At 33.3% G+C, this 27,670-nt stretch overlaps 1 protein-coding gene across 2 annotated transcripts; it reads right to left on the reverse strand.

Annotated features, from left to right (window-relative positions):
- Positions 1-21,883: 21,883 nt before the first annotated feature.
- Positions 21,884-26,695, reverse strand: LOC132035449 (YTH domain-containing protein ECT4). Of its 2 annotated transcripts, none has more exons than XM_059425731.1 (9): positions 26,517-26,695; positions 25,427-25,500; positions 25,199-25,343; positions 24,954-25,024; positions 24,252-24,821; positions 23,531-24,127; positions 23,192-23,404; positions 22,869-23,015; positions 21,884-22,716 (listed from the first exon to the last, which is right to left on the reverse strand). In XM_059425731.1, the coding sequence occupies exons 1-9, from the start codon at positions 26,542-26,544 to the stop codon at positions 22,459-22,461; spliced, it is 2,103 nt and encodes a 700-aa protein (XP_059281714.1). In that variant the 5' UTR covers positions 26,545-26,695; the 3' UTR covers positions 21,884-22,458. The 2 variants fall into 2 exon arrangements, with proteins under 2 accessions (XP_059281714.1, XP_059281713.1); XM_059425730.1 differs by having other exon boundaries at positions 25,427-25,503.
- Positions 26,696-27,670: the final 975 nt, after the last annotated feature.

Genomic DNA, 27,670 nt, shown 5'->3' on the forward strand with positions numbered 1-27,670 from the left:
CGTACATAACAGACTTGTACAGAGGTGGATCTAAGATTTAATCTCTGGAGGTTTAACCTTTTAAATTGTTTAGCATTGAACCATTATATTTTTAAATGTTTCTTCCCAATAATTGTGATGAAAAAAATACCAATTTAAATTGAATGGGAAAAATTAAGAATTTATTCGGTGTGATATATCACAATATTGTTCGAGAAACCCTAGATTGAGAAAACTGAGAAACCATGGAAAAGAAAGAGACCTAATAAGCATCTACCATAAGAGTATATTATACTTTGATGAATACAAGAATAATTATAATGAGGTATCATTGATGAATTACATACATGAAACTGAAAGGACTAATATATTATCTTAGAGACAAATACAAAAATAACTACTACTAAATAAATATCTTATCATGTATCACGTGGATGGCCGATGCCAAATGACGCCAAAGTAGGGAATTAGTATGAGAATAAATATCACTATTAATTAATTACAATATGCATCACATGTCAATGATCAAGTGAGATATTGGACAACACATGTGGAACCAATGTTACTGGAAGGGATGTCAAACCGAAGCTTTCGCCTCGCACAGCCCAACCCATACTTGTGTAGTTCGCACACAGCCTCATAACAAAAGAACGGGAAAAAAAAAAAGGAAAGAAACACCAATGCTCAGTGCATACAAACTAATTACTCATGATAACCCCTTACTTTCGTACACACTAAATTATTTATTTTTTCTACCCATTCTAACCACCAAAGTGTATTGTAAACTCTTTATGGGGATTGATCCCACTTCGTTGCTTGCTTATGATTTATGACCCGTAAGGGAGAATAATTCTGTTACCATTTTATATTTTCCCCTCATATTGAGCCCGTGCGCACGGGCACTGCCTTTCTAGTATTGAATTAACAGAAAAGGGCCAAACATACCCCTCTACTATCGGGAAGATGGCCAAATATACCTTTCGTTATACTTTGAGTTCGAAATATCTCGTTCAGTTATCTTTGGGTCAAAATATCTACTCTTAGTTATCTTGTTGATATACCCCTCATTTCAATGAAGGTACACGTTTCACTATCCTATTGGTCTATTTTAAATATCCCTTAATTAATTAATCCAACCCATACCCATAATGATAACAAAAACAAAGAGAAATAATGATACCAGCTGCTTGATAAAAAATGAAGATAAAACTGAAAGCCACTCCGACTCCATTCAGAGTTTCACAGAAAATTATATGAAAATGAAAGATTCTTAATCCCCAATGCTGGAGATAGATCGGACAGAAGGGTATCTTCTATAGCCATGGCAAAGTAGAATCCTCTGGTCACTTCACTAACATGCCTTTGCTAAACTGCAAAATAACCTATGAACAGAGTACTACTTCAAAATGCTTACAAGCAAATAAAACAGAAACCAATAACAACAACAGCATCATCTCAGTCCAATTGATTCTAAAAAATTGTATTCCTCAATCCCATTCATTTTTACATAATTTGATTGGCTGTTGAGTTTAAGCTTTCAAATTTGACTTATGAATTATATAAGTAATAGTGGAAGAAAGCTTTGCTTCCCACCTCTTCTTCTTCTCCGCATACCCATACCCGGTACCCATACTCATATTTGTATTTTAATTAATTAAGATAAAGTTTAATATAGACCAATAGGATGACGACACGTGTCCTCAGTTAAAATGAGGGGTATATCTGACCCAAAGTATAACAATAGGGGTATATTTGGACCCAAAGTATAACGGTAGGGGCATATTTGGACTCAAAGTACAACGAGGGGTATATTTGACCCTTTTCCAATAGTACTGGAGTATATTTGGCCCTTTTCCGTCGAATTAATGGAGAAAAATCAGAGCCATTTATTTTACAAAAAAGGGCCAAATATACCCCTTGTTATACTTTAGGTCCAAATATACTCCTGCCGTTATACTTCGGGTTCAAATATACCCCTGCCGTTATACTTTGAGTCCAAATATACCCCTGCCGCTATACTTTGAGTCCAAATATATCCTTCATTTTAACGGAGAGACACGTGTTATAATTCAATTGGCCTATTTTAAATTATTCCCTAATTAATTAAAATCCAACCCATGACCCAGTATCCAATTAAAAAAAGGGAAAATTTCACAAATGACTAACATTTGAGGGTTAAAGATTCAATGTAGCAACACTTTCATTATTTACGTATTGTAGCAAATCCAACCCACTTTCCACGTGTATCCAACATTGGTTCCACGCTGTATTCAGGAATACAGTTAGTTAAAAAGTTGCTGAAATCTTGGAACCAAATCTTTTTAAACATGGCAAACAAAAATAAAATCTTCCTAAAATCATGCTTAACGCTATATTTTTCAAAAATTAACACGGCTCTTTATTCCTCCACACATTCAAATTTGCATCATCAATAGCTGAAAATAGAGCAATTTCAGTCAAAATTTAGAATTCAATTCTACCAATTCCATGCATAAAACTATCTCAGAATTAAATTGCGAATCTCTTGCGTTTGTGTATGTCAAATTCGATGTTGTATGTATCAGTTTCTACGTAAATCCTTTTTGTTGACATATACAGACATTGTTGGATTCATCTAGTCGCCATTATATACAGCAAAAGGTATTTAATAGTTCAATTTATGTTCATGACCAATTTATACAGATATAGATGATACAACAGTCTTACGGATGATTTTGTTGCTAATTTTTTGCAGTCCTGAATTTACCGTTCTAAATTCAAGTAATGTCTAATATAACAGCGGTAATTCGACATTCTGGTTTTTGGAACGATGACAATTGTTTCGTTAATTACTCTATAGATGCAGTAGTTTTCAAAGAGTATGCCTCGTATGATGAGTTAGTTGATGCAATAGCAAAGCAAGTGCGAATAGATACAAGTATAAAAAAAATCACTATCAAATATATGATCGACTGTAATTCTATGCCTATGGAAATACACGACATGAGTGTCAGGATGTATGTTGAACTGAAGAAAGAGAATAGGCAGTTCAGGATGTATCCGTTGTGTATCACAACAATTGATAGGACGAGTGAATATAATCTATCGGGAGAAATTGTTATTCAAGGTAGCCTAGCAATAGCGGATACAAATGGTGTACAAGAAATGGATGCTAATGATTCGATAGCACTGGCGGCATCAGCTTCTAGTAAGGAAATAGTTATATTCGGAGGAGAGAATGATTTGATAATTTCAAACGTAATCAGAAAGAAGTCATGGTAAATTAGGTATACAATGATAAGGAAACTTTGAAAGCTGTGATGACGAAGTATGCTATTGACAATAGATTTCAATTCCCAACAGAGTGGTCAAATTCTATAAGGTTAGTTAGTTACTGATTTTTTTGGTGTATTTGTATGTCTCTAGAAATTCAATACAGTTATGTTAGGGTAGTGTATTAAACTGCTTACATGTATGTCTACTAAATTTGAATACATGATTATATGTGTGTTTTGATTGTTATATATTTTTTAAGTTCACTGTTTTGAATAATCATATGATGCGTATTTTTCGACTGTATATGTATATATACATATCCGGTATTGCAGCTACACCCTTGCATGTCTTTCTAGACAATGTGAGTGGAAATTGAAAGCTTCAAGTATCAACAGATCAGCTATGTTCAAAATCAGAGAGTTCGTGGAGAAACATACATGTCCATTGAAGGATAAGGTGTATACGCAACATCAAGCTAGTAGCGGTTTTATAGCGGCATTATTAAGCCAAAATTTAGAAATTATAAGAGGAAGTATGTCCCTAGTGATATAGTAGATGATGTTAAAAATGATTTTGGGGTGGATGTGCCATACATGAAAGCATGGAGTGCTAAAGAAAAGGCTATGACGGAGTTAAGGGCGAGCGGCCCGAGTCATACAAGAAATTGCCGGGATACTTATACATTTTGGATAAAACATACCCATGTTCTCATATAAGAATGAAGAAAACATCTAAAAATGAGTTCTTGTATCTTTTTGTAGCATTATATGCCTTTATAAAAGGGTTTGAATGTTATCGACCCATCGGGGTTGTAGATGGCAGCCACATCAAAACAGCATACAATGGCACGTTTGTTTCAGCGAGCATGATGGATGGTGCAGGTATTTCAAAATCGATCATTTTTAGTTATGTAAAAAGCTTATAGAACTCAAAAAAAAAATTATGTATTCAACTGATTTTGCAGGGAATATACTGCCTTTGGCGTATGGCGTGATTGATTCAGAAAATGATAAGTCTTGGACATGGTTCTTCGAACAGTTCAAGGAAGCTTATGGGCTACGGGAGAGCATGTGTGTTGTATCTGATAGGCATGAATCCATCATCAAGGCTGTATCCAAAGTATATCCTAATGTTCCCCATTTTGCATGCATATGGCATCTTTGGAAGAATGTATACAATAAATATAGAAAGAGTCACAAGGTACAGAGTGGGGTGTACTATGCAATTGCAAAAGCGTATACACAGGATGAGTTTTACATGCTAATGGAAAAGGTTGCGACGGTGGATATTTGTGTAAAGGATTACTTGGAGTTAGCGGAAGGGAAAAGTGGTCTAGGCTTTATGCTCTAGATCAACCGAGCATGGACAATGACGTCTAATATTCTGAGTCTATCAATTCGGCTCTCGTACAAGCAAGAGAATTGCCAATATTTGATTTTCTTGAAGAAGTTAGGATTATGTTTGGTATGGAATTTCACTAACCGACAAAATGGTTCATATACATTCACAACACTTGGGAAGAAATTCAATGAAGTGCTTTCCATTAATGAGCGTAAATGCGCATGCATGACGGTTTGTTTCTGTGTATCTATTTGTGTATTTAATTTCTTTGGTATATTTCATGGTCTGTATGATTCTTAGAGTTATATATTAGTCGAAATACGCCTATAGCATGCTAATACATTTTTGTATTGTTACTTAGGTAATACCATCAACCGAATACGTACACACAGTAGTTAATGAAGGGCGGCGTTTCATAGTTTGTATCGAAAAGAAAACATGCAGTTGCAAAGAGTTCCAGATGGAGGAGATTCCTTGCCCACATGCTTGGGCTATTATTCTTAAGAAAAAAAATCTCACAGTCGACAGCTATTGCTAAAAAATATACAAATCTGAAACTGTGATGGAGACTTATAATGTCCCAATTTATCCTTTACCCGATGAGAGTGAATGGAAAGTACCTGGATACATTTTGGAAGAGGTAGTTTTTCCACCGAGATACAAGAGACCGCCTGGAAGGCCAAAGAAGAAGCGCGATAATTCTTTATTTGAATGATTTTCACCTAAACGTACAAATTCGTGTAGTTGTGGAAATACTGGACACAACAGGCGTTCTTGTGCAAACGAGCCTCGAAGAAAGTAGTTGGTGTTTTCGTTCTAAATCTTGCTGTCTAATTTTTTTCAATATTGGACCAACTCACCTGCAAAGCACGATGTCGTTTATGTTCCCTGATTTTTGTTCTTGTATGTTTATTTGGAACACTGAATAAAGGAAGGGATTCTATTTGAAAGCAGTGAAATATTTGTGGTGTATTTTGTTCATGATTTAAAATGTACCAATACTAAAGTTTAGTACTTAAACAATACTAAAGATACAACATACACAAATGAAGGAAGATATGTATTCAACTATGTTTTCCCGGATATTTGAATGATTGTTTGAAGGAATGATATCTATCAACTATGTTCTGTGTGGATACAATGACTATTTGAATGATTTGTATCCAAAATATCCCGGAACCAGAATACAATTTTATGTGGATACAGTTTTGTGTGGATACATTACGGATTGTAGATATACAAAATCTTGTTTCGCTGTATTCAACATATGCTGATTGCATATACAGCTATGTGTGAATACAACTCTGCATACAAAAAATAGCTAGTTGCACTAACTTGTATCCAATATATTCTGAATCCAGAATACACCTTTTGTGTGAATACAGCTTTGTGTGGATACATTACTGAGTGCAGATAAAAATTCTGTGTGTGGCTGTATTCAACATATGCTGATTCTAGATATAGCAATGTGTGAATACAACTCTGAATGCATATACAACTATTTGCACTAACTTGTATCCAAGATATTCTGAATCCAAAATATAATTTTGTGTGAATACAGCCTATAAGTGAATACATTACTGAGTGCAGATGCAATTTTCTATGGGTGTATTTAACATATGCTGATTTCAGATACAACTATGTGTGAATATTACTCTGAATGCAAAATAATACGAGCTAACGATTGCTTTTCATTCAATGAAATGCATGTACGAAAGTTTCTTAACTACAAGGTGAATGTGATCATTTGATTCAAATAACCATCAAAATTGTGTATTGTGTATTCATATTATGAGATACAACACTGTATCCAACATCTATTTTATCATACACAAATTATTCAACTTTGAATACAACTATGAGATATAACAACATGAATACATTGTAAAAAACCAGAATGTATTCATAAAAAGAGTAGCTGCACATTGAGTATTCATACTAACAATTGCCTTTTAGTAATCAAAAAGTCAACAGAATAAAGGATAAAACACCATCACAATGTTTTTCTGAGGTCAAGAAACTTGAATCTAATTAACTATGTTTAATTCAACTTGATCAAAATCTATCGCTGCTCTAACTGGCTTTGGAGGAGCCTCATTGTCGCTTACGGCATCGACTTCAATCTTCTTCTGAGCGTAAACCCACAAAAGTGCACCATATCTCCTCCGAAGTAACTCGGCATCAAGATCTTTGGGTGGAATAGCTTCTCCGTGACTCAAATACTCCGCAAATGCAACAACATATATCCCGCAGTCCCTACAAATATGAAAAAGATATGTATTTTAAAACAATAATTTATCTGCGTATATATGTAAGTATAAAGTATCAGAAACTGACATACATGCTACCAGGACTTTGTTGTGGCAGATTGTCAACAAACACAATTTCAAACTTATCAGCCGGTGCTTTGTCTTTGTATGCCGTTTGATGAGTAAAATCAATTCCTTTTTTTTTTCAACGTAGAAGTCAGTGAGATGTAAGTACAAAGGCAATAGTGTGGCCAGTTTGTCTATTTCCGCCGTAACAGCTGCATCATGACCTGCTGATCCGTAGGAGTCATATACATATAAACGTCTGTCCATGAATGATAGGACTGCCAACAACCAATGATTTTTATCTTTCATGTTGACTGGGATAAATACATAGTCAACTAAATGCCACGGGATAGTGCATTACAACCGGTGGCCTTTCACCTATTCACATAAAATATCTTCATGTTTTCCACCGCTTGTTGCACCATCCGGGTCATCATACACTTTGTTTATTGCATCAATTTTTGTCATGAAAACACAGTCGATAGTGGTAAACTTGAATTTGCTACTTGTGTCATACTTTTCTTTCTTTCGGAAGTAGTAAAAGATGACATCAATGTGCTGCATAAAAAAAGTATACAAACAGTAAGCGTGGAAGACATACTAATATATACTATATTTGAAAAATAAAGATACATCGCACCTCATCATTCCACATCTGTCCATCCATTGACAAAAGGTAGAACCAATTTTTGTCATTGATTTTCTGAATACCAAAGTCCATAAAATTTGGCAGTGTTGCCTTCCCTTTTTGTAATGGTCCTCTTTGTTCTTTCGTAAAGTAAATACAAAATACATGTAACAAAATTATTGAAAAAAATCTATTAAAACGACTAAGTGTGGTAGATAAAATAACTTACTTGGTATCATGTCTATCAAGCAACCCCTCCCTCAACCATTTTGAGAAGTAAGCAGAAAACTTTTCATCATGTGGCCCCGTGATGGAATTATTCTCAAATGGGTTTTTTTGTCTAATATCTTAGTCAGCTCAACTGAACTACCTGCTTGAATTCAGTTAAATCAAATTAAAACATAAGAAAAAAATGAAATACAAGAATACAAAAATGAAATATGCAATAAAACAAACCCGAGCATGAGCCAAAATTTGTCATATAGGGAGATATTTGCAAAGGCCCAGGACGTCTATCTTTACGCAACGTCATCACAATTCTTGATATGGTATTTTGAGATGGAAGTAATTCGTCCGCCAACTCAAACTGAGCCACATGTTGTAGTCCCTGAGCAATTTGGTTATCATCACCAATGTTCTGCTTCTTCTCTTATTTTGGATCAGCTGCACCATCACAAACTGTAGTAGATGATACACCTTCGTCAGGGCATAAATGGATAGTTTTGTCACCAACTGACAGCGGACTTCCTTCATTGCTATGCATGCGAGCAGGAGCAATGTGGACAACATCAACTGTTCTTTGAGATGTCTCAATTGGGATCGGAGATCCGAAGCCCTACGATAACATTAGATGACACTTTTTAATGGAATTAAGCAAAACTATTAAACAGTTAACAAACTTTGAACAAAAGAGTTACAAAATAGGATTAAATACGGTTTAATACCTCTGATTCAATGTGTTGTCCAAAAATGACACCTCCTTCATGAATCTCTTCTGTATCCGCCCTTATTGTATCTCCACTAGAATTACCCTTGGTGACACAAGCATCCCCCACTAAGCTCTATGTGTAAAGAAATACAATATTAACATTATATTGATGTTCGAAAAAATGGCAATTGTATCCATATATAACTGTTGTATCTAGTGAATACATTAACTTGTATTCATTTGCAGCTTTAATCATATACAGTCATATATATATATGCAATTAATTATACTTATATTCATTTATACGTATTCATGTATATATATACGATCATTGTATCAAATATCGGTATTCGTATATTCGGATAAATATAAACAATATATATGTAGTTTAAGTTATATTCGTGTATACGACTTGTATTCAATTATATCAGAAATATTCTATTCGTTTGCACATTTAATCATATACAGTCATATATACACAGTAAATTGTATTCATATATACAATCATGTATACAATACGGGGTATGTACGACTCCTACTTGTGTTCTCGATAGGTTGTATTCGTGTATACAAAGCTCAAGTAGAAATCTACGAGAAAGGTTGTATTCATGTATACGATAAGCAAATGCTTGTATTCATTTATATTCATGTATGCACATAATTACACATCAATAAAATTGAAATACAATGAAATATAAATAATGAATACTGATAAAAATGCTGATACAGACAAATTACCTCAGTTGGAATATGGGTTGTGCAAGTCTCATTTTGATTTGGTGGTGTATCAAAGATGTTGTCATCATAAGGCGATGTATTCCAATGTCATGCCGCTGAAATGGAGATCTCATTTTGACCCCCGTAAGGTCTAAAAAAAATGTATATTTATTTGACTTGAATATAGTAGTGTTTTTAATTGTTTTGTTTTACCTTGTCCGAATCATTATTCCCTTTGATAGCTTGAAGAACCTTTGTGAAGTTGTCATTGATCGTTGTGCGAAGATCATTAAACTCATCCTTGACCTAAATTTTGAATTAAATATCAATATAGTATGCTTATCATACACTTTCAAAACACATGATATAAAAATAATTGAAAGCTATAAATTACTCTTACCAACTTCTTAAAATCATCAAATTCTTGCCTTATGAGAGACAACTCGTCTTGTTTGTTGGTTGTCGGGATGTCATCTTTGGACAGATGGGGTTTTGCACTTGCTGATTGGAGTTTGGAGAAACCGACATTTTAGTTTGTACAAAAGGCCTCTTCCCATGAGTATTAATGTTGAAAGTTGGAACTGTTTCGGGGCGAGGTTTTGTTTTCTTGGATGAAGAACATCCAACAGGTCTCTCCTTACGTTTCTTGTGAGGTGGGGTAGAACTAAAATCATCAAAATCATCATCTACAAGCATCGGGGCAGTGGTAGTTTCTGCCACACCAATAACAAGCGGGGGCAATTGAAGACAAGCAAACTCATTAATGGTCGGCACTATGTTGTCAAATGAATGCATCTCCTAAGCAACATTTCAATTTCTGTCAGTATGTGTACAAAAATATATAATGCAATTTGTTATGTATTTGTAATTTATATACATACACCATTTTATGTATTCATGATTATGTATGTATACAAGTTAAAATAGAGAAATTAAGATACAAAATTCAAAAGGTTGGAACAACAAATTGGGGTCGTTATCTTCTTTAAACATGCCGTCCATCAGGTCTTTAAAAGTTGGTTGGCTTTCTATGGTCCTCCAATTAAGAATTCTGGGGATGTTGTCACCCGACTTAACTGCAAGAGTGTTGTCAACACATGAACAACACTCGTACAACCATACTTGCATGGCAAGGGGCATTCCGTGAAGCCTATGAAACTTTTTCTCAACAAATATCTTAAGGCGCTAATACTTTTGATCAAATCGCAGAATGCTAACTTATCCCATAGGAAATCCCTGTATCTACCAGTCTCCACCAATTCAAAATGTAGCCTTGGTATCCTTGTAGCATTCTTCTCATTGGACAAGATATACGTATGTATGAAATATAATATAGCAACCTTAAAGGCATCGCCATCATTCCAATTTTGGTCCAACCAATCCGCCTTTTTTGGCAATTTTTTAGAACCACCAAAATATTGCTCCAATATCCTGTTTTTCATTTTCGGTTGACTCTAAAATCGTCTTCATCGGCAATACACTTCAAACCAGTAATGAGTGCGAATTCCCTAATAGAAAAGCGCAATTCCCTGCCATTTATGTCCATCAAAAAAGCATCGGTAGAACTATCCGTGAGCTCTCTCACCATGCAGCACCTCAAAATCTGTGCTTGGACCTCACAGTGCTGCATCTGGAGGAATACACCAAAGCAAGTATCCCCGAATAATTTATCTTGCTCATCGGTTAGTTTGTCCTTAAGCCGTTTAAATACCTCGTATTTGTGTAACACCTCATGCGCACCGAATGTGTAGGAGGATCTTTCACAAAGACATCCCGATTAAATACAATATCGATAAAAACATGATCAATGATACGGTATATCAAATCTAAATAGACATATATACGAATCTATTTTTTTTGACAACTATGTGTTTAATACATGTTGTATTCAAATACAAAGTAAAATGCAAATACAAAAACTCTAAAAAAGGTAAATGACAAGGTGCATAATGTAGTAAAATAATTATTACAAAATATATTGTATCAAATCTAAATACAGACATTTATACAGTGTATCTATTTTTTGGACTGTGTTCACAGCTATGTTGTATTCACCCCCACTACAAAGTAAAATACAATAACTCTAAAAAAAGATAAATGGCAAGGTGCATAATGTAGAATACTTATTACAAAATATATTGTATCAAAACTAAAAAACTCAATTTATACTGTGTATCTATTTTGCATTGTATTTTTCACCACTAAAATCATATACAAAGGTCATACACAGAAGATGACATTGTATTCACGACTAAATTAAAATACAAAATCAATAAAATAGGGAAAAATTGTATCAAACATTGAAAAACTAAATACAAAGATACGTTGTATTCATAATCCATGAAAAGAAATACAGTACCTCCACTGTCTTGGAAGGCACATCTTTAACAACATTTTTTCGCTTGCTCCCTGAAGCGTCATCGATGAGTTTTCTCCGCTCATAGGTACGGATGCTTTGGAATTTGATGGAGTCTGAACTACATCTTTTCGTTTGATACTACTACTGTGGGCAGCCATTCTAGCAACAGAGCCTGCAATTTCTTCTTCATCTTGAGTGATACACAAATCAAAAGATGGAGCATCATCAAACTACTGGACATTATTGGGTATACCTTTAGTAATGCTGCTTGGAGTGCTTCCTTCCGCCATTAAACCCAAATTCGAAGTTTCTTCAAAAACTCTAACAATGGCGGACACTTTTTTGCATAAAAACACAAAAACCCTAGCAATGTAGTAAAAATTGTTCCTTAAAATTATAGAAGGGAAGAACCTAGAGAACAAAATACACAACAGAAAACTAAAAAAACTACCCAATAACTTACCTATTAGTGCGCGGCTACAATTTAGGATGAGTGAATCGGGTGAGGATCGTGTAGAAGGGAAATAGAGAAAAATTCGGAGAAGATTGCTACAGGATGAGAGAGAAAATGGTTTGAAAAGGGTGAATTGGGGATACAGCTTCCTTTTACCGTGTTTTACTGTATCAGTTATTAAATGTCATTAACATACCGACGTTTGCTATGGAAAGTAATTAAGATAAACTATAGCTACTAAATATAATTACCTAGTATAAGTTTGTCATGCCATGTAAAAATCCCTTAAAAAAACCCATACATATCGGGTATCCAATTGAAAGCTCCCTCCTTCTTCTTCGCATATTCCTTGTTTTGAACAAATCCAGAGCTAATTGAGACAATTTATCTATAGAATCGTTCATTATATTGTTGATGAAAAATCACTTAAGGGATTAAAGATCGTATTAGACCTTTCAATCTTCAATAGATTCTTTGTTGCAACACACTTTTCAATCGATTAACAAGCTTTTGGATCTGTGGTCAGCATATAACTTGAATATTAAGACAAAAAATAAGCATGAGTAAGATAAAAACCTCGTTTACATATTGGTTTGTGCGAATTACCAATTTAATTTTGGTCCATTTGTTGGATCGCTTGAGAAAAGAGGAGAAGAAGAAGAGAGCAAAACTTCCATTCTAATTGGATATCGGGTATGGGTATGGGTTTTTTAATTGGATAGGATCATGGATTGGATTTTAATTAATTAGGAGATAATGTAAAATAGGCCAATAGGATTATGACACATGTCCTCCGTTAAAATGAGGGGTATATTTGGACCCAAAGTATAACAGTAGGGGTATATTTTGACCCAAAGTATAACGAGAGGTATATTTGGCCCTTTTCCGATAGTACAGGGGTATATTTGGCCCTTTTCATTTTATTTTATTTTTAATTGACACGTGTCACAAATCAGTAGGTGAACTGGAGAAACGGGAGGGGAGCCGGTTCCCTTATTGCAATACTAAAGTTACAAAATTATCTTTCTCTTGTATAAGTCACTAAACTAACTCTTTGTAATACTAAGTCACAAACTAATTTTTGTAACAGTAAAGTCACTAAATTAATGTTTGGCCATGAAAACTAACTATTTGTAATATCTTATGAGACGTTTGGCCATAAAACCAAATATTTTTCACTTTTTTTTGAAATTTGAAGTTGGAGTTGAAGTTGAAGTAGAAGATGGATCAGTTGTGTTTGGTTATAGTTTTTGCAAAGAGTATTTGGTTGTTTGAATATAGTGAAAGTGAAAAAAGTGAAAATAATATTTTAGGTATTTTTCAAATTCCAAATACAACTTCAAAATGACCAAACGCTGATTTCTAAATAAAGTGAAAAAAATTCCGAAAAAAAGTGAAAAATTCTCATGGCCAAATGGGTAGTTGCCTAGAGTTCCAAGAAGTTTTCAGAAAATCGAAGTACAGCGCCTACAATGCAATAAGAAAAAAACAACCAACATCTTACTAAGTAAAATTCCGACTCTTCCACCTCCATGCCTCATAAGGTACTTCATGAAAAGAAAGAAAGCTTAACAGAATTGATGTATTTGAAATCAAATTGAGACTCACAAAAACCCCAATTACCTTAGGTGTAGGATAAACAAGTTTTGTGTTGAAAACAATTTAGGACTCAATGTCTCCATTGAAAGTGTATTATACTTAATGAATACAAATATTATTACAATGAGAACAGAGGCGAATCTAGGATTTAATCTCTTATGTTCAACCTTTTAAATTTTTTAGCATTGAACCATTATATTTCTAGATGTTTCTTCCCAATAATTGTGATGGAAAAAATACCAATTCAAATTGAATGGGAAGAATTAAGGATTTATTCGGTGTGATATATCACAATATTGTTCGAGAAACCCTAAATTGAGAAAACTGAGAAAGCATGGAAAAGAAAGAGACCTAATAAGCATCTGATACCATAAGAGTATATTATACTTTGATGAATACAAGAATAATTATAATGAGGTATCATTGATGAATTACATACATGAAACTGAAAGGACTAATATATTATCTTAGAGATAAATACAAAAATAACTACTACTAAATAAATATCTTATTATGTATGACGTGGATGGATGATGCCAATTGACGCCAAAGTAGGGAATTAGTATGAGAATATCACCACTAATTAATTACAATATGCCCCATATGTCAATGATCAAGTGAGATATTGGACAACACATGTGGAACCAATGTTACTGGAAGGGATCTCAAATCGAAGCTTTCACCTCGCACAGCCCAACCCTAAACCTATTAACCGGTTTGAACCGGACCGGACCGGTAACCGGTTAACAAATCGGCCGGTTTCCGGTTAAAAAACTGGAACCGGCCACCGATTCTGGTTTACCGGTTAAAAACCCGAAACAGGAACCGGTCCGGTTCAAACACGTCCAAAACCTTTTTTTTTTATTTTTTTATTATATATATATATATATATATTATAGTATTTATTAGTATATTGTAGGTATATTTACATATGTTATATAAGTTTATAAGTAAAGTTTATATATTTACCGACTAACGGCTAATAATATACGTATATATATATATATATATATATATATATATATATATATATATATATATATATATATATATATATATATATATAATATACTTATATATATACATATATATATATATATATATATATATATATATATATATATATATATATATATATATATATATATATATATATATATATTATATATATATATATATATATAGTTATATATAGTTATATATATATATATAGTATATAATATATATATATATATATATATATATATATATATATATATATATATATATATATATATATATATATATATATATAACTTACATATATATATATATATATATATATATATATATTTATATATATATATATATATATATATATATATATATATATACTTATAGTTATATACATATATATATATATATATATATATATATATATATATATATATATATATATATATATATATATATATATATATATGTTTAAGTTATATGTATACTATATATTATAAGTATATTCTTAGTATATTTTAGTTATTTTTCAAGTATATAACTTTCTAGTTTTTAATTTAAGTAGATGTATATTATAAGTATATTCTTAGTATATTTTAGGTATATTCCTAACTTAATATAAGTAAAAATATGAACACAAGTAAATAGAAGAAAGCTCAATGAGCCATATATTTTATTCATTCTTGGATAACATTTATTTGCAAGTTGTAGTTTTTTTTAACTTGCAAATAATACATGAGTTGCAAAGAAATAGTAGAATAATAAAATCACCAATTCTCAATCATTTGGTTAATTTCCCCCATATCATATTCGGCCATGGAGATATCTTCAAAGTCTTCCATTTGGTCCGGTCCACTTGCTATCAAATCTTCAATCTCTTCCTCTTCGCCTTCCTCCGCTTCTAAGTTTTGGTTGCGTCGCTCCGATCTAATCCAATCGCGAATGCACACTAGTACTTGCAAGCTAAAGCCGGATAATGAGTGTCTATGGTCTCCAATTTGTTGTCTTCCTTGGCTAAATGCACTCTCCGAAACCACGGTTGATACTTGAACCGTAAGGATATCTCGAGCCATTCTTGAGAGTATCGGATGACTTGCCTTGTATTTCTTCCACCATGCTAAGACGTCCAACTCATCTAGTTCCTTGATATCCACATTTGGCTGCATCAAATAAAAGTTATATTCATCAAAGTTTGCACTACAAGAAGGAGTTGGCTGTGAATGTAAAACTTTTAAATGCGACAAACCCGACAAGCCCTTTTTGCTACTTTGAGAAGTAGTAGGGCGTGGAGCAACGGGTGTAGCATGTTCTTCCAAATTAGAATAATGAGTAAAAACTTTTCTAAACTCGTCATCAATAGCGAGTTCGGCTTCAGCTAAAGATGGTTGAACTCCCTCTTCAATTTCTAAAAATGTATAAATTTGACCAACCAATGCTTTAGTATAAGACACTTTTAAACAAGGATTTAAAAGAGAACCCAATATAAATAAAGTTGGGATGGAAAAAAATACTTCTTAAATTTGATTATCATATCAAAAATAGCCGCTTGATAACCGGGTTTATATTTATACTCTTGTAAAACTCTAGCTATTTCCGCTAAGTAGGCTAAAATTTCGGTTACCGTGGGATAGAATTGTTTAGAAAAAGCAAGAGTTGCATTATAAAAAATTTCTAAGAGTTCAACACATTCCTTAACATCTTCCCAATGCGTAAAATTTAACCAATCATCATTATTAATATTATATTTGTTGTGAACTTGTTGTATGGGAATCCTATACTCATATGCTTGTTGTAGCATAATGTAAGTGTAGTTCCACCTAGTCTCAATTTCTACTTGAATTTTCCTAGGTCTAAGGTTATTTTCCACACAAGCATTCTTAAAATCTCTAAGTCTTCCCCTATTAGCATTACAAAAAAGAAACGCAACCGCATCTCTAACTTTTTGAATAGAATCGTCAAAACACACAAGACCATCTTTAACAATTAAGTTTAAAATGTGACAACTACATCTCACATGAAAAATATTTTTTAGCGGAGGGTTTAATTCTCTTTTTAAAAGACCAATCGCCTTTGTATTATTAGAAGCATTATCTAAAGCAATACAAAGTGTTTTTCTATAAATGTTAAAAAATCTCATAATAGTAGACATTGAATCCGCTAAAAATTTTCCATCGTGACGACCTTTTCCTTCATCATATAAAAAAGCTATAATTTTTTTTTGCATAACCCAATTGTCATCAACCCAATGACATGTAATAGCAAAAAAATCTAACTTGTTAAGACTAAGACCCAAATCAACGGTAAGAGAAACATTACAATTTAAAGAATTAAATACATGGCGCAAATAAAATCTATATTTTTTATACAAATCTATAACATCCGCTCTACAAGTACTTCTAGGAATACCCTCAAATAACGGATTATAACAACGTTGAATGTAAGTAACAAACCCCAAACCCGAAGGAAAGGAAAATGGTAAACAATCATAAGCTACCATTTTAGCTATTTCTACACGCTCTTTTTTCTTGTCATACTTAAAATTTTTACCGGTTCGTGGGTCTATCGTCATTTGAATACCCCCCACATTTGAACCCGTTTGCTCTCCCCAAACATCCATATGTTTCTTTCTCATATGACCATTTAGTGTACCCGTTCCACCATCCTTACTAGTTTCTTGCCTAAAAGCAAATACTTGTCCACATAGGGTACATTTAGCTGTTTGGCTTTTCCGATCCTTAGTCATAAATTTTCAAATTTTAGCGGTTGGCTTACGAGTTCTAGGCGGTTTGTCTTGTGTATGTGATTGTGCAGGACATGTATCTCCTATGGGATTTTCAGGGGCTTGTGTTTCATCATCATCATCATCAATTTCATTAAAAGTGTCGGTATAATGTTGTTGCATTGCCTCATGACCTAAAAGTGGATTATTTCCACCAACATCAATACCTAAATTAGGTGTTTCTTCCACAAATGTTTCCTCATTAAGCCCACCCCTAACAATACCACACTACTACGGCACCACGTCTAAATCTCTTTCGCCATTATTAAATAGAATTAATTTAAATCACACTCAAATAAATCACAAGAAAATAAATTGCAACAAATTAAATTGCTAGAATTAAATTAAATTGCGAAAAATAAAGATAGAGTTGGAACGAAGGTACCAAATTGCCGGACTAATTTCCAACAAAGTGAAGGCGGCTAGAATTGCAAATCCACCAAAGCTACTTCGGATTGTTGCAAAATCACCAACTCCACCAACAATATTATAATTGCAAAATTAATAATTGAAACTATAATAAGACTTTATAATATTTATTTGAGAGAAATTTAAAGTGGCTAATTGTTGCAAAGTAACTATAATTGAGAGATTGAGATTTGAGAGAAAGAGAAGAGTGAATTGGTGTGGATTAAAATGAAAATGGAGAGGGGTTTATATAGGGGTGGGGGATGGGTTAAAGTGTTAAAAAAAAAAGTTTGGGGGGGTTGGGGGTGCGGGGGGGGGGGGGGCAAAATATGGGTTTGGGACCGTTTGGCAACGGCCATTTTTGCAAATGGACCGTTGCCCAACGGTCCAACAGACTGAACTGGCAGCAGCCCAACGGCTCTATTTAAAAAAAATAATAATTAATTCCACCGGTTTAACCGGTTCGGTTTCCGTTTTACCTGTTTAACCGGTTTCGATTTCAAAAAAATTGAAACCGGACCGGTAGTTAATATACGGTTAACCGGTTTCGGTTCCGATTTCGCTTTTACCGATCCGGTTACCGGTTTGAACCGGTTAACCCGAACCGGTTGACGGGTTTACCCAACCCATACTTGTGTAGTAAGGACACGGCCTCATAAAAAAGAACGGGAAAAAAAGAAGAAAAAAAAGGAAAGAAACACCAATGTTCAGTGCATACAAAATAATTACTCATGATACCCTCTTACTTTCGGACACCCAAAATTATTTACCTTTTCTACCCATTCTAACTTTTGTAGGTAATTATTTCTTTTTTTTTCTTTTCTTTTTTATTTCTCTACTTCTTATTTTCTTTTCTTTCTTTTCTCCTTTTTTTCTTTTCATTCATTTCTCCTTATCGAACTATATTATACTCCCTCCGTCGCAATCCCAATTTATGTGACTCTTTAATTTTTAGTCATTCCCGAAAAGAATGATATTTTTCTATAATTAGTAATACAATGACTTTAAAATACCACATATATTAAATAATCATTATAATAATAATGCATATATATATCACAAGTTCTAAAAATTATTCTTTACTTCTTCACTTTATGTTAAGTATCAAATTGCCAAAATTATCATGTAATTCTTTACTTCTTAACTCAATCACGGAGCCTTTTCATCTTTATCGTTATTCTTTGGGCTTCAACTTATATATTATATATAATCGCACAATTTGGGATGAAGGGAGAATACAATGCACAAATATACACAGATATATTAAATAATCATTATATATAATAATGCATATATATTACTTACATATGTGTTAGTAAATAATTGTCAGTATTATTTGGTTTTGTGAAGTATCAAATTGCCAAAATTATCATGTAATTCCCAATTTAAATCAATCACGGACTTTTAATTTTCTCTTCATCGTTAATTTTATTCTTCAATATACATATATATAAGTGCCATTTTAATGTTTTGACACATATTTATTTTCCGTCCTTACTTGTTCATAAATGAAGTACTTAACACTAAAAATTTACACGCAATGAATATTTGTATCAAAAAAGCTATATAAATTGTACAATTTAATCAATTACTTTTTTATCCACGTGGACATATGTTAATGCCTTTGAATATTTATTCTATCCTTATGTATACCCGTATGCACTTCAAATTTAATTTCCGACACATACATATTTGTAAATTTCTCAACATTACTTTTTAATTATTCTCGTATGTAACAAGTAGTCAATTTTACTTTCTCGACATATTTATTTTCTCCGTACACTTTTACTTGTTCATAAATGAAGTACTTAACATTACTAATATATGTGTGTGTGTGTGTGTGTATATTTTCTCCGTGCACTTTTACTTGTTCATAAATGAAGTACTTAACATTTAAAATGTACACGCAATGAATGCTTGTACCAAAAGCTATATAAATTGTACACTTTATATATATATATATATATGCGTGTGTGTATATCTCATGTGAACATATGTCATAAATGAATATTTATTCTATCATTATGTATACGCAATGAATGCTATACCAAAAGCTATATAAATTTACACTTTAATCAACTACTTTTTTATAAATGAAATGTCATAATTAACTTTTTGAATATTTATTCTATCCTCATGTATACACTATATGCACTTCAAATTTAATTCCGACACATATTTATTTCATAAATGAAATGCAACTTTTACTTGTTCATAAATGAATTCTACTTAACATTACACACACACACACACACACACACACACACACATATATATATATATATATATATATATATATATATATATATATATATATATATATATATATATATATACTTGTTCATTTACAAAATCAAGATAAAATTAATTAAATCTTTCCTATCTTACCCTTAGTAATAAATGTTCTTGAAAATAGTCAATTTTGATTAGAATGTATTTATTGAAGAGAGATAGGGGTAAGATAGTGAAATACATCTTTCATTTATGATTTCTTAAGAGGCTTGCAAAAGAAAAAGTGACGAGTAATATGGGACGGAAGGAGTATATATTTTACCATAATATTAATATTTATTGGTGTAAGTCTTAATAGCCTTCAAAAATGATTTGAAAATGAGTAATTAATGTGAAGGGTAAAATTAATAATAAGAACAAAAATTTATTTTTCTTGATCGTGGACAGGTAAAACTAAACGGAAGGAGTGACTTTTATCCCCATTTTTCTTCTTTATCAATACCTTAAACGTGAATACAAGACAAACAATAGCAATGAAAATTTGTACCAAAAGTTATATAAATTGTACAGTTTAACCAACTATTTTTTTATCCCACTTGGACATATGTCATAGATCGAGCATTTATTCTCTTCTCATGTATACATGTATGCACCTCAATTTTAATTCTCCTACACATATTATTCCCTCCATGAACTTTCACTTGTCCACTTTTGACTTTCTCTTTCTTTAAGAATTAATAAATAAAGTATATATTTTATCATAATATCCATATTTATTGGTGTATAGTCTCAACAGCCTCAGAAAATGATTTGAAAAAAAAGTAATTAATGTGAAGGGTAAAATAAGAAGAGTAAAAATTTCTTTTTTTAGCGTCCACAAGCAAAAGTGAAGGGAGGGAGCGACTTTTATTCCCGTTTTCCTTCTTTGTCAATACTTTACTTATTTTACTCTGTTTTGCATTCTCTGATTGTTTCTTTACATTATAAAATATATTTGGTAATTTGCAATATAACATATATCTTTCTAATTTTTATTTCTTTGTAACAATTCTTTTTATCTATAATTGTTAATATAAAAATTATAATATATTTTTTAATTAATATAATAAAAATATTTTATTAGTTTTGCTTTTAAAAAATCTAATATATACAACAATAGTTCTTATGTTTGGATCTGAACAGTTAATTAATTGAAATGAATATCAACCTGTCGGTATACATATAATTAAAGAATTTAAAAGAAAAAATCTAGAATCAAAATATTAATTTTCCCTCATATTCTTATTATTATTTTTTTTCACATCCATGAATAACTTTCATTGTCATAATAATGAGAAAAAAATCAACTCTTTCCATCTCAAAAACTTAATCCCATCATATGTTTTTAAATTTTAAACTCCATTTTTTATTATAACTAAAATGATGATACATAAAATACATTTTATATATTTTTAAAATACAAATCTTAAATACTGACTAATTGCACATCGCACGGGCATGTATGCTAGTATTAACCTAACCCGCCTGTCATCAATTTTTTATCCAATTTAATACTCCTATCATGTTCTCCAGTTATTAGTTTTTTTTTTTTTTTTCTGAAACAACTTTCTACATACGTCCTCAACTGATAATTAGGCGACGTGAATTTGACACAGAGCAAGAAACATGATAAACTGATCGTGATGGTGTTTGTACACAGTAAACCTGAATACCAAAACGTTGCAAAAAGATGTTGAACATTACCACACCAAAAGCTTCTTAGCTGAACTATACAGCAAATGAATTACTGCAATCCAAAGCGAGAACAGATAACACTTTTTAAGTTATAAAGTTAATACTGTATGCAAGCTATTTTCCTTGCTTCGACTAAATTAACATGAAAACACAGTTGCAAGAAAAACCACAAAGATGAAACTTTACTATCAAAAGCTTTTTGAACCAACTATATTGCCATGCATTCCCACCTTGCTTCTAGCTCTTTTTCATTAGTAATAAAAAGTAATGCTGAACTGCTGCAACAGATTGATCTAGATTTACAAGATAGGATTGGGAGCCAAAACTAATAATAACAAGAACCCCACCTCTAAAGCCCAAATAACTTGTAAACAAAAAGGAAAGCTGGACCAAAATAAGCCACAAGTCGAAAGAAACAAAACAAAAAAAGACAACTATCCTAAATACCCAAAACAAAGTATGAAACCGGGTCAAGCTAAAACAAAGAAACAGGATGAAAAATGGGGCTTCCGCGCTTTCTGAACTCTAAGAAACAGATAGACTTAGCCTTTGACAACATTGAATTTTCTCTGGGAACTTTATTTCCAGCAACAACCAACTCCAGATGCCGCTCAGATAAAAAGGGCAACCAATGGTTATGAGTTTTAACCAAGCACCACTCACATGCATATCATCATGTAGTCATAAAGCTCCAATCTAGGACCTCTTAACCACAGACCGCCCTTCATTAGCTGAAGTTAGCATCCATTAGCAACCCCATTTTCAGCTACAGGTTTCTTTTCTGGTACAATGACTGGTTTCGCACCCTTCACATCATCTCCTGAGTTTGTAACTGATACATTTTCTGCAAGCTTGACCTCCACATTAGTCTGAGCAGCCGGTGAATTTTCTTTGCTCAAACCTGCAGAAACTTCTGAAGGTTTCTGTGACTTAAGCTCAACGTTCGAATTTTCTTTGCTCTTCTCTTCACTAGCTTTGCCTTCCCATACCTGAGTCTGAAACAAAGAAAAAAAAAATCATATTTTACTACCAAAATGCAGATTATTATTACAAAGACATCGACTTGTAAAATGCACAAGTGAAGCACACCAACATATTCTTTTTCTAATTCATTTAATAGCAAAAAATGTGGCAAATATAAGCTTACCTGCTTCTGGTATAGCTGCTGTTTGGCCTTCTTTTCCTGAATTCTCTTCTGACGATCCTCATAGAACTCAAAATCATCAAGGATGCACTGTTTGCTAACATGATCCTTAAAAATCTTAAGCACCTCTAGACCCTGCTCCAATTTAACCTGTACCAAAACAGAGAAACAGCTTGTAAACCCCTTTCTTTGGGGAAAGGTGAACAGTTGGGAAAAATTAATTGACAATAATCCAAAGGTCAGATTAGCCCGGACAGAAAAAACAATAACACAACGCCCAAAAATCACTACCCTTCCATCTTGCTCACAATATTGAAGTGCCATACCTCCTGAGTATCTCTGCTGTTGGTAACAGGCTTGTTCTCATTGTTTTCCAGCGTGATGTGTTTCAACAAGCTGTTTGGAACATCCTTCACAATGTGCCACTTGACAGGAAAACAGCCGATCCACTTGTCTTGCTGCCAATACTCCACATTCTTGTTGAAATCAACCGGTCCTACCATCTCTGCAACACCAACAAACTGTCCGCTTGTGTTTACCTGCATAAGATGACCAAATATAAGCAATCAAAACAAGGTATGCAAACTTAAAACAAATAGAAATTACATGTATGACCAGAATAAACTAAAAAGGACATGGAGAATAATATATCTAAGAAAACTCACCGAGAAGAAAAGAAAAACAGGGCAGCCTCCAGCTTTCTGTTGAGCTTCCTGGTAAGCAGCATCAAGCTTCTTATTACCATTTGGTGTGCTAGCCCAAACATTATATTTGATGCTTTTGTGCACATCATCCTCACTGTATGACTTGATGATAAAAAACTTGGCATCAGTATATGTCACTGGAAAATCTGGATGGTTGTATTGTTCTCTGTCAGGAACAAGGCTTGGTTTATCTTTCTCAGCATCTTTGGTTACAGCAAGGGGGATGTTCTGCCCCTTGACTGCCAGAGCAACTGGTGTAAAACCCTTCTGAGTCTTGGATCCTTTACCTCTTGGTCCCCTGTTGAGCTCATTTAAACCATCCATGTTTTCGTTGCCGTAGCCATAAAAACTATTTCCTCTACCCCTCGAGGGTTTAAACCTGTTATCAGCTGTCATCCACCCACGACCTGTAGTGCGAGAATCATACCGGTTAGACCCATAGCCCATGCCAGAACTGAATGTGTTCCCATACTGCCCATAATATTTGTTGGGATACATCCTATTCATATACCCATTAGTTGTATTCATGCCAGACGAGGGCCTAGAGTGGTGCAAGCCCTGACAATCAAACAGTAGAGTCGGTGTCAACAAGAAATTGCCTTAAACACAGTTACTAGAATACAAACTATAAGTTTCTAAAGGAGACTGTAAATGTACAGATCAATATTCTCGAATATCATACCATTTGATAATTCTGATTCTTTGATGATGGAGCAGCATAGCCATTTGAAAATGATGGTGTAAAAGAATTGCCTGTCCTAGCTTGCCCGTCGGTGAACATTGACCCATCAATCCATGGAATTGGAGATCTCACACCGTCAAAACCTAGTCTAGGGTCCTGATAACCTGAAGCAACTCCTCCAGGCAAGGCACCCAGTCCATAAGAACCATTAGTATTTAAGGATGAGTTCTGGAATGCAGGCCTCACAGACGTAGGCCCAGTATTTCCCTTTACACCACCATTTGCAACGATATTAGAATTTCCATTAGCAGAATCCACAGATAACGATGATTGGTCAGCAGCCGCTGCAGAGGTGGCGATCTCACCTTTTGGCGGGGCAGCTGGAGTAGTGTTTAAACCACTGGTTGGGGGAAGGGGCTGGTAATACGGATAATGGTATTGTTGCGATCCATAAAGCTGGCCATCATGCCCCACAGTCGGGGCAGGCGAAGTAGCAGGTGAATATGGACTATAGGGTGCATATCCATATCCAGGATGATACATAAGTGACCCGCTGTCCGCATAAACTCCCTGCATTTCAATCAACTCAAAATCACAAACATAGACAAAAAGCAATATTTGCTCAAGCTAGAAAGCAAGTCTGTTAGGAAAAACATTTGACACATCAAATGTTGTGGCAAGGGTTCAAGTAGAATAACTTACAGGCATCTCAACTCCATCCGGATTCATATATCTTGAATAGTCCTCCCACTCATTAGCAGAAGCATCATATCCTACAGCAGATAAGAAAATATGTTAGGATGAAGCACTGTCATGTGCCTAAAATAAACAAATAGATAAATAAAAAAGACATCATTATCCAAATAGAAGTTACTTTCTTTTATAAAATCATAGCAAAAGCACTTTATATGTTGTTCTAACGCAAAGCGAAGCTGAAATTAACATACCATAATAGTATGCTGGTGAGGCATAATTATTAGGAACATAGCACAAATTTGGATCCATGAATTCTGGCAACAGAGGTGTCAGAGACCGATTTGGATCCATCGACTGGACCTGACCGTTTGCCCCGTCTGCAGAGTTCCCAGAAGGCTGAAAAAAGGATCAAAATTTACAATTACAAACTGTAGACCAATTGAATGAAACCAATCATTAAATGACTGAAGGAAATTTACCTTCTTTTTTGCCTCTGCAAGTTCAAGAGTCTTATTCCGAGAATCCAATGACAAATTCTGCAGCAAATCTGCAGCTTCTATAGCAGTAAAGTAAAGGAATAACACTTCTCCACACAGTTCGCCAAAAGAACTCGTCAAAAACTAAGCCAAGAGAAACTTCCGATAATAGTAATCAAATTTGGACTGAATGGGACATATCTTTTCAAATTATGAAAAATAAATTTACACAAAATTAGCCTGTAGAACACTTCAAATCCACCATTTTAAATAATTAAAGAAATTAGCACACCAAAACCAAAGGAAAAGTCTACTTTTTAACACCAAGTGGCCATTTGGAAATGAATATTTTTTACTTTTTCCCAAAGTTGAATTCCGGAAATCATGTTTGGCCATAAAATTCCAGAATTTTCTGAAGTTTGAAAAACACCAAAAAGTTATTCATTTTTTTCACTCCAAATCATTCACAAAATTCAAAAACAACTCCAATTTGTATTCATGGCCAAACACAAACCCCAAATACCATTTTTCACTTCGAAAACAAAAACTACTTTTTCCAAATACTCACAATTTTCATGGCCAAACGGGCACCAAGTCGCATATATCCAAATCAGCCGCTACCCAATTTTCTAACATGTATAAGCTGAATATACCAACTAGAAAATTGAAAAACATATCCTTTATTAACAAAAAAAAAATAATCTAAATAACATACCCACTTAAAAAAACAACATTCTGTATTAAAATAAAACAACAAAAGCTCTAAACAAACATCACAAGCTCAGATCTATATAAGCCCAATGAACCCGGATAAAAAAGCCTCTCACATAGAACATAAACATACATATATCCACTGTAAAAATTAAAATTCAGCTCGATTTGAACAGAAAAATAAAAAAACAATGAATACACAGATAACCATATCTATAAAATCACAATAAACCCATATAAAAAACCTACACCATGGAACATAGACATACATATATCTACTGTATATCAAGAACATCTAAAGCTCAAATTTGGCTCGATTTGAACAGAAAAAAAAAACAATGAATACCCATGTACATATAAGTAAAGATGGTAATAAGGATACGATCAGAAGGAGGAGCACCAGCAGCCATAAGAAAGATAGATCTTCAAACCCTAAACCCTAAAAAACAACTGTGTTTCAATAGCCGCCACAAAAGCAATAGTATAGTAGAGAGAGATAATAATAAAAAGAAAGAAAGAAAAAGAGGGTTTGGGTTTTGGGAGAGAGAAACTTTTATGAAAACAGAGATGATTTTTTATTTTCGTTACATTAAAGGATTGTGATTCAAATAGCACCACGTATTTTTCTCTTAAAGGTCCCTCATTTTTCTCATATTTGCAGATCTGACTCGGTTTGTTTTTTTTGCTTTACCTGCGGGTGATTGTGCCACCTCACTCGAGCTGATGTGGCACTAGTTTACTGGTCTGTGGGGTGCTTTGGGTGCTTACAGAGTCTTTTTTTAATTGGACAAAAATTGGGGGTTGGGCTTACTTTGTGGATCTTTGCAATTTCCTTGCAATTGCACTAACCCCTTCCCTAAGGAACCAAAAATAACATTTTGGTTTCTAAACTAATTTTAATCTTTATATTATTTGAATTCGAATATTTACTTTAAGGGTCATTTGGTCCGAAAACAAGTTATCCCTGAATTGTTATCCTACTATCCCATAAGGAAAAAAATAACATTACAATCTCGGAATAACTAATTTTAATTCAGTTATATCGCGATTCTATCTCAACCAAAAAAAGGATAAATTCATCTTAATTTTAATATCGGAATTAATTATCTGTTATCGCTCATATCAAAAGAGCCCTTAATATCTTGTAAAATGTTATGTTGTGCAACCATATGAATTACGTATATGTATGTACCCGATGGTTTGGCTATTTTTAATACCTTGATTGAAATTGTTAGATAGCACATTATATTATGATTCAAGTATGCTTTATGCAAATAATTATGTTGAGCAGCTAGCTTTCATGATTTCAAGTTTATTAATTTGTTTCGACTATACAAGTTACGCTGAAAGCCTTCTTTTTATTTCATCATTTACGTTGAAAGCCTATTATGCTAAAATGTGACTTAAGGATTGACTAAAGACCTCTATGCCGAATCTAAGCGAAAAAAAAGTACCTAAATATGGTCATACGTTCTAAGTTTTATAATTTGTTGAGTGGACATTAGGAATTGGGAGCATATTTGCTTCCAAAAGGAT

This window comes from Lycium ferocissimum, chromosome 10 (assembly GCF_029784015.1).
Source record: "Lycium ferocissimum isolate CSIRO_LF1 chromosome 10, AGI_CSIRO_Lferr_CH_V1, whole genome shotgun sequence".
NCBI classification, from domain to species: domain Eukaryota; kingdom Viridiplantae; phylum Streptophyta; class Magnoliopsida; order Solanales; family Solanaceae; genus Lycium; species Lycium ferocissimum.

Excerpts from the sequence above, each read along its gene's own strand:
- LOC132035449 (XM_059425730.1), bottom strand. The coding sequence starts at position 26,544 with ATGGCTGCTGGTGCTCCTCCTTCTGATC. Across the intron at positions 25,025-25,198 it reads CTCACCAGCATACTATTATG|GATATGATGCTTCTGCTAAT; the intron begins GTATGTTAATTT and ends TATCTGCTGTAG. Across the intron at positions 22,717-22,868 it reads AGCAGCTATACCAGAAGCAG|ACTCAGGTATGGGAAGGCAA; the intron begins GTAAGCTTATAT and ends TCTTTGTTTCAG.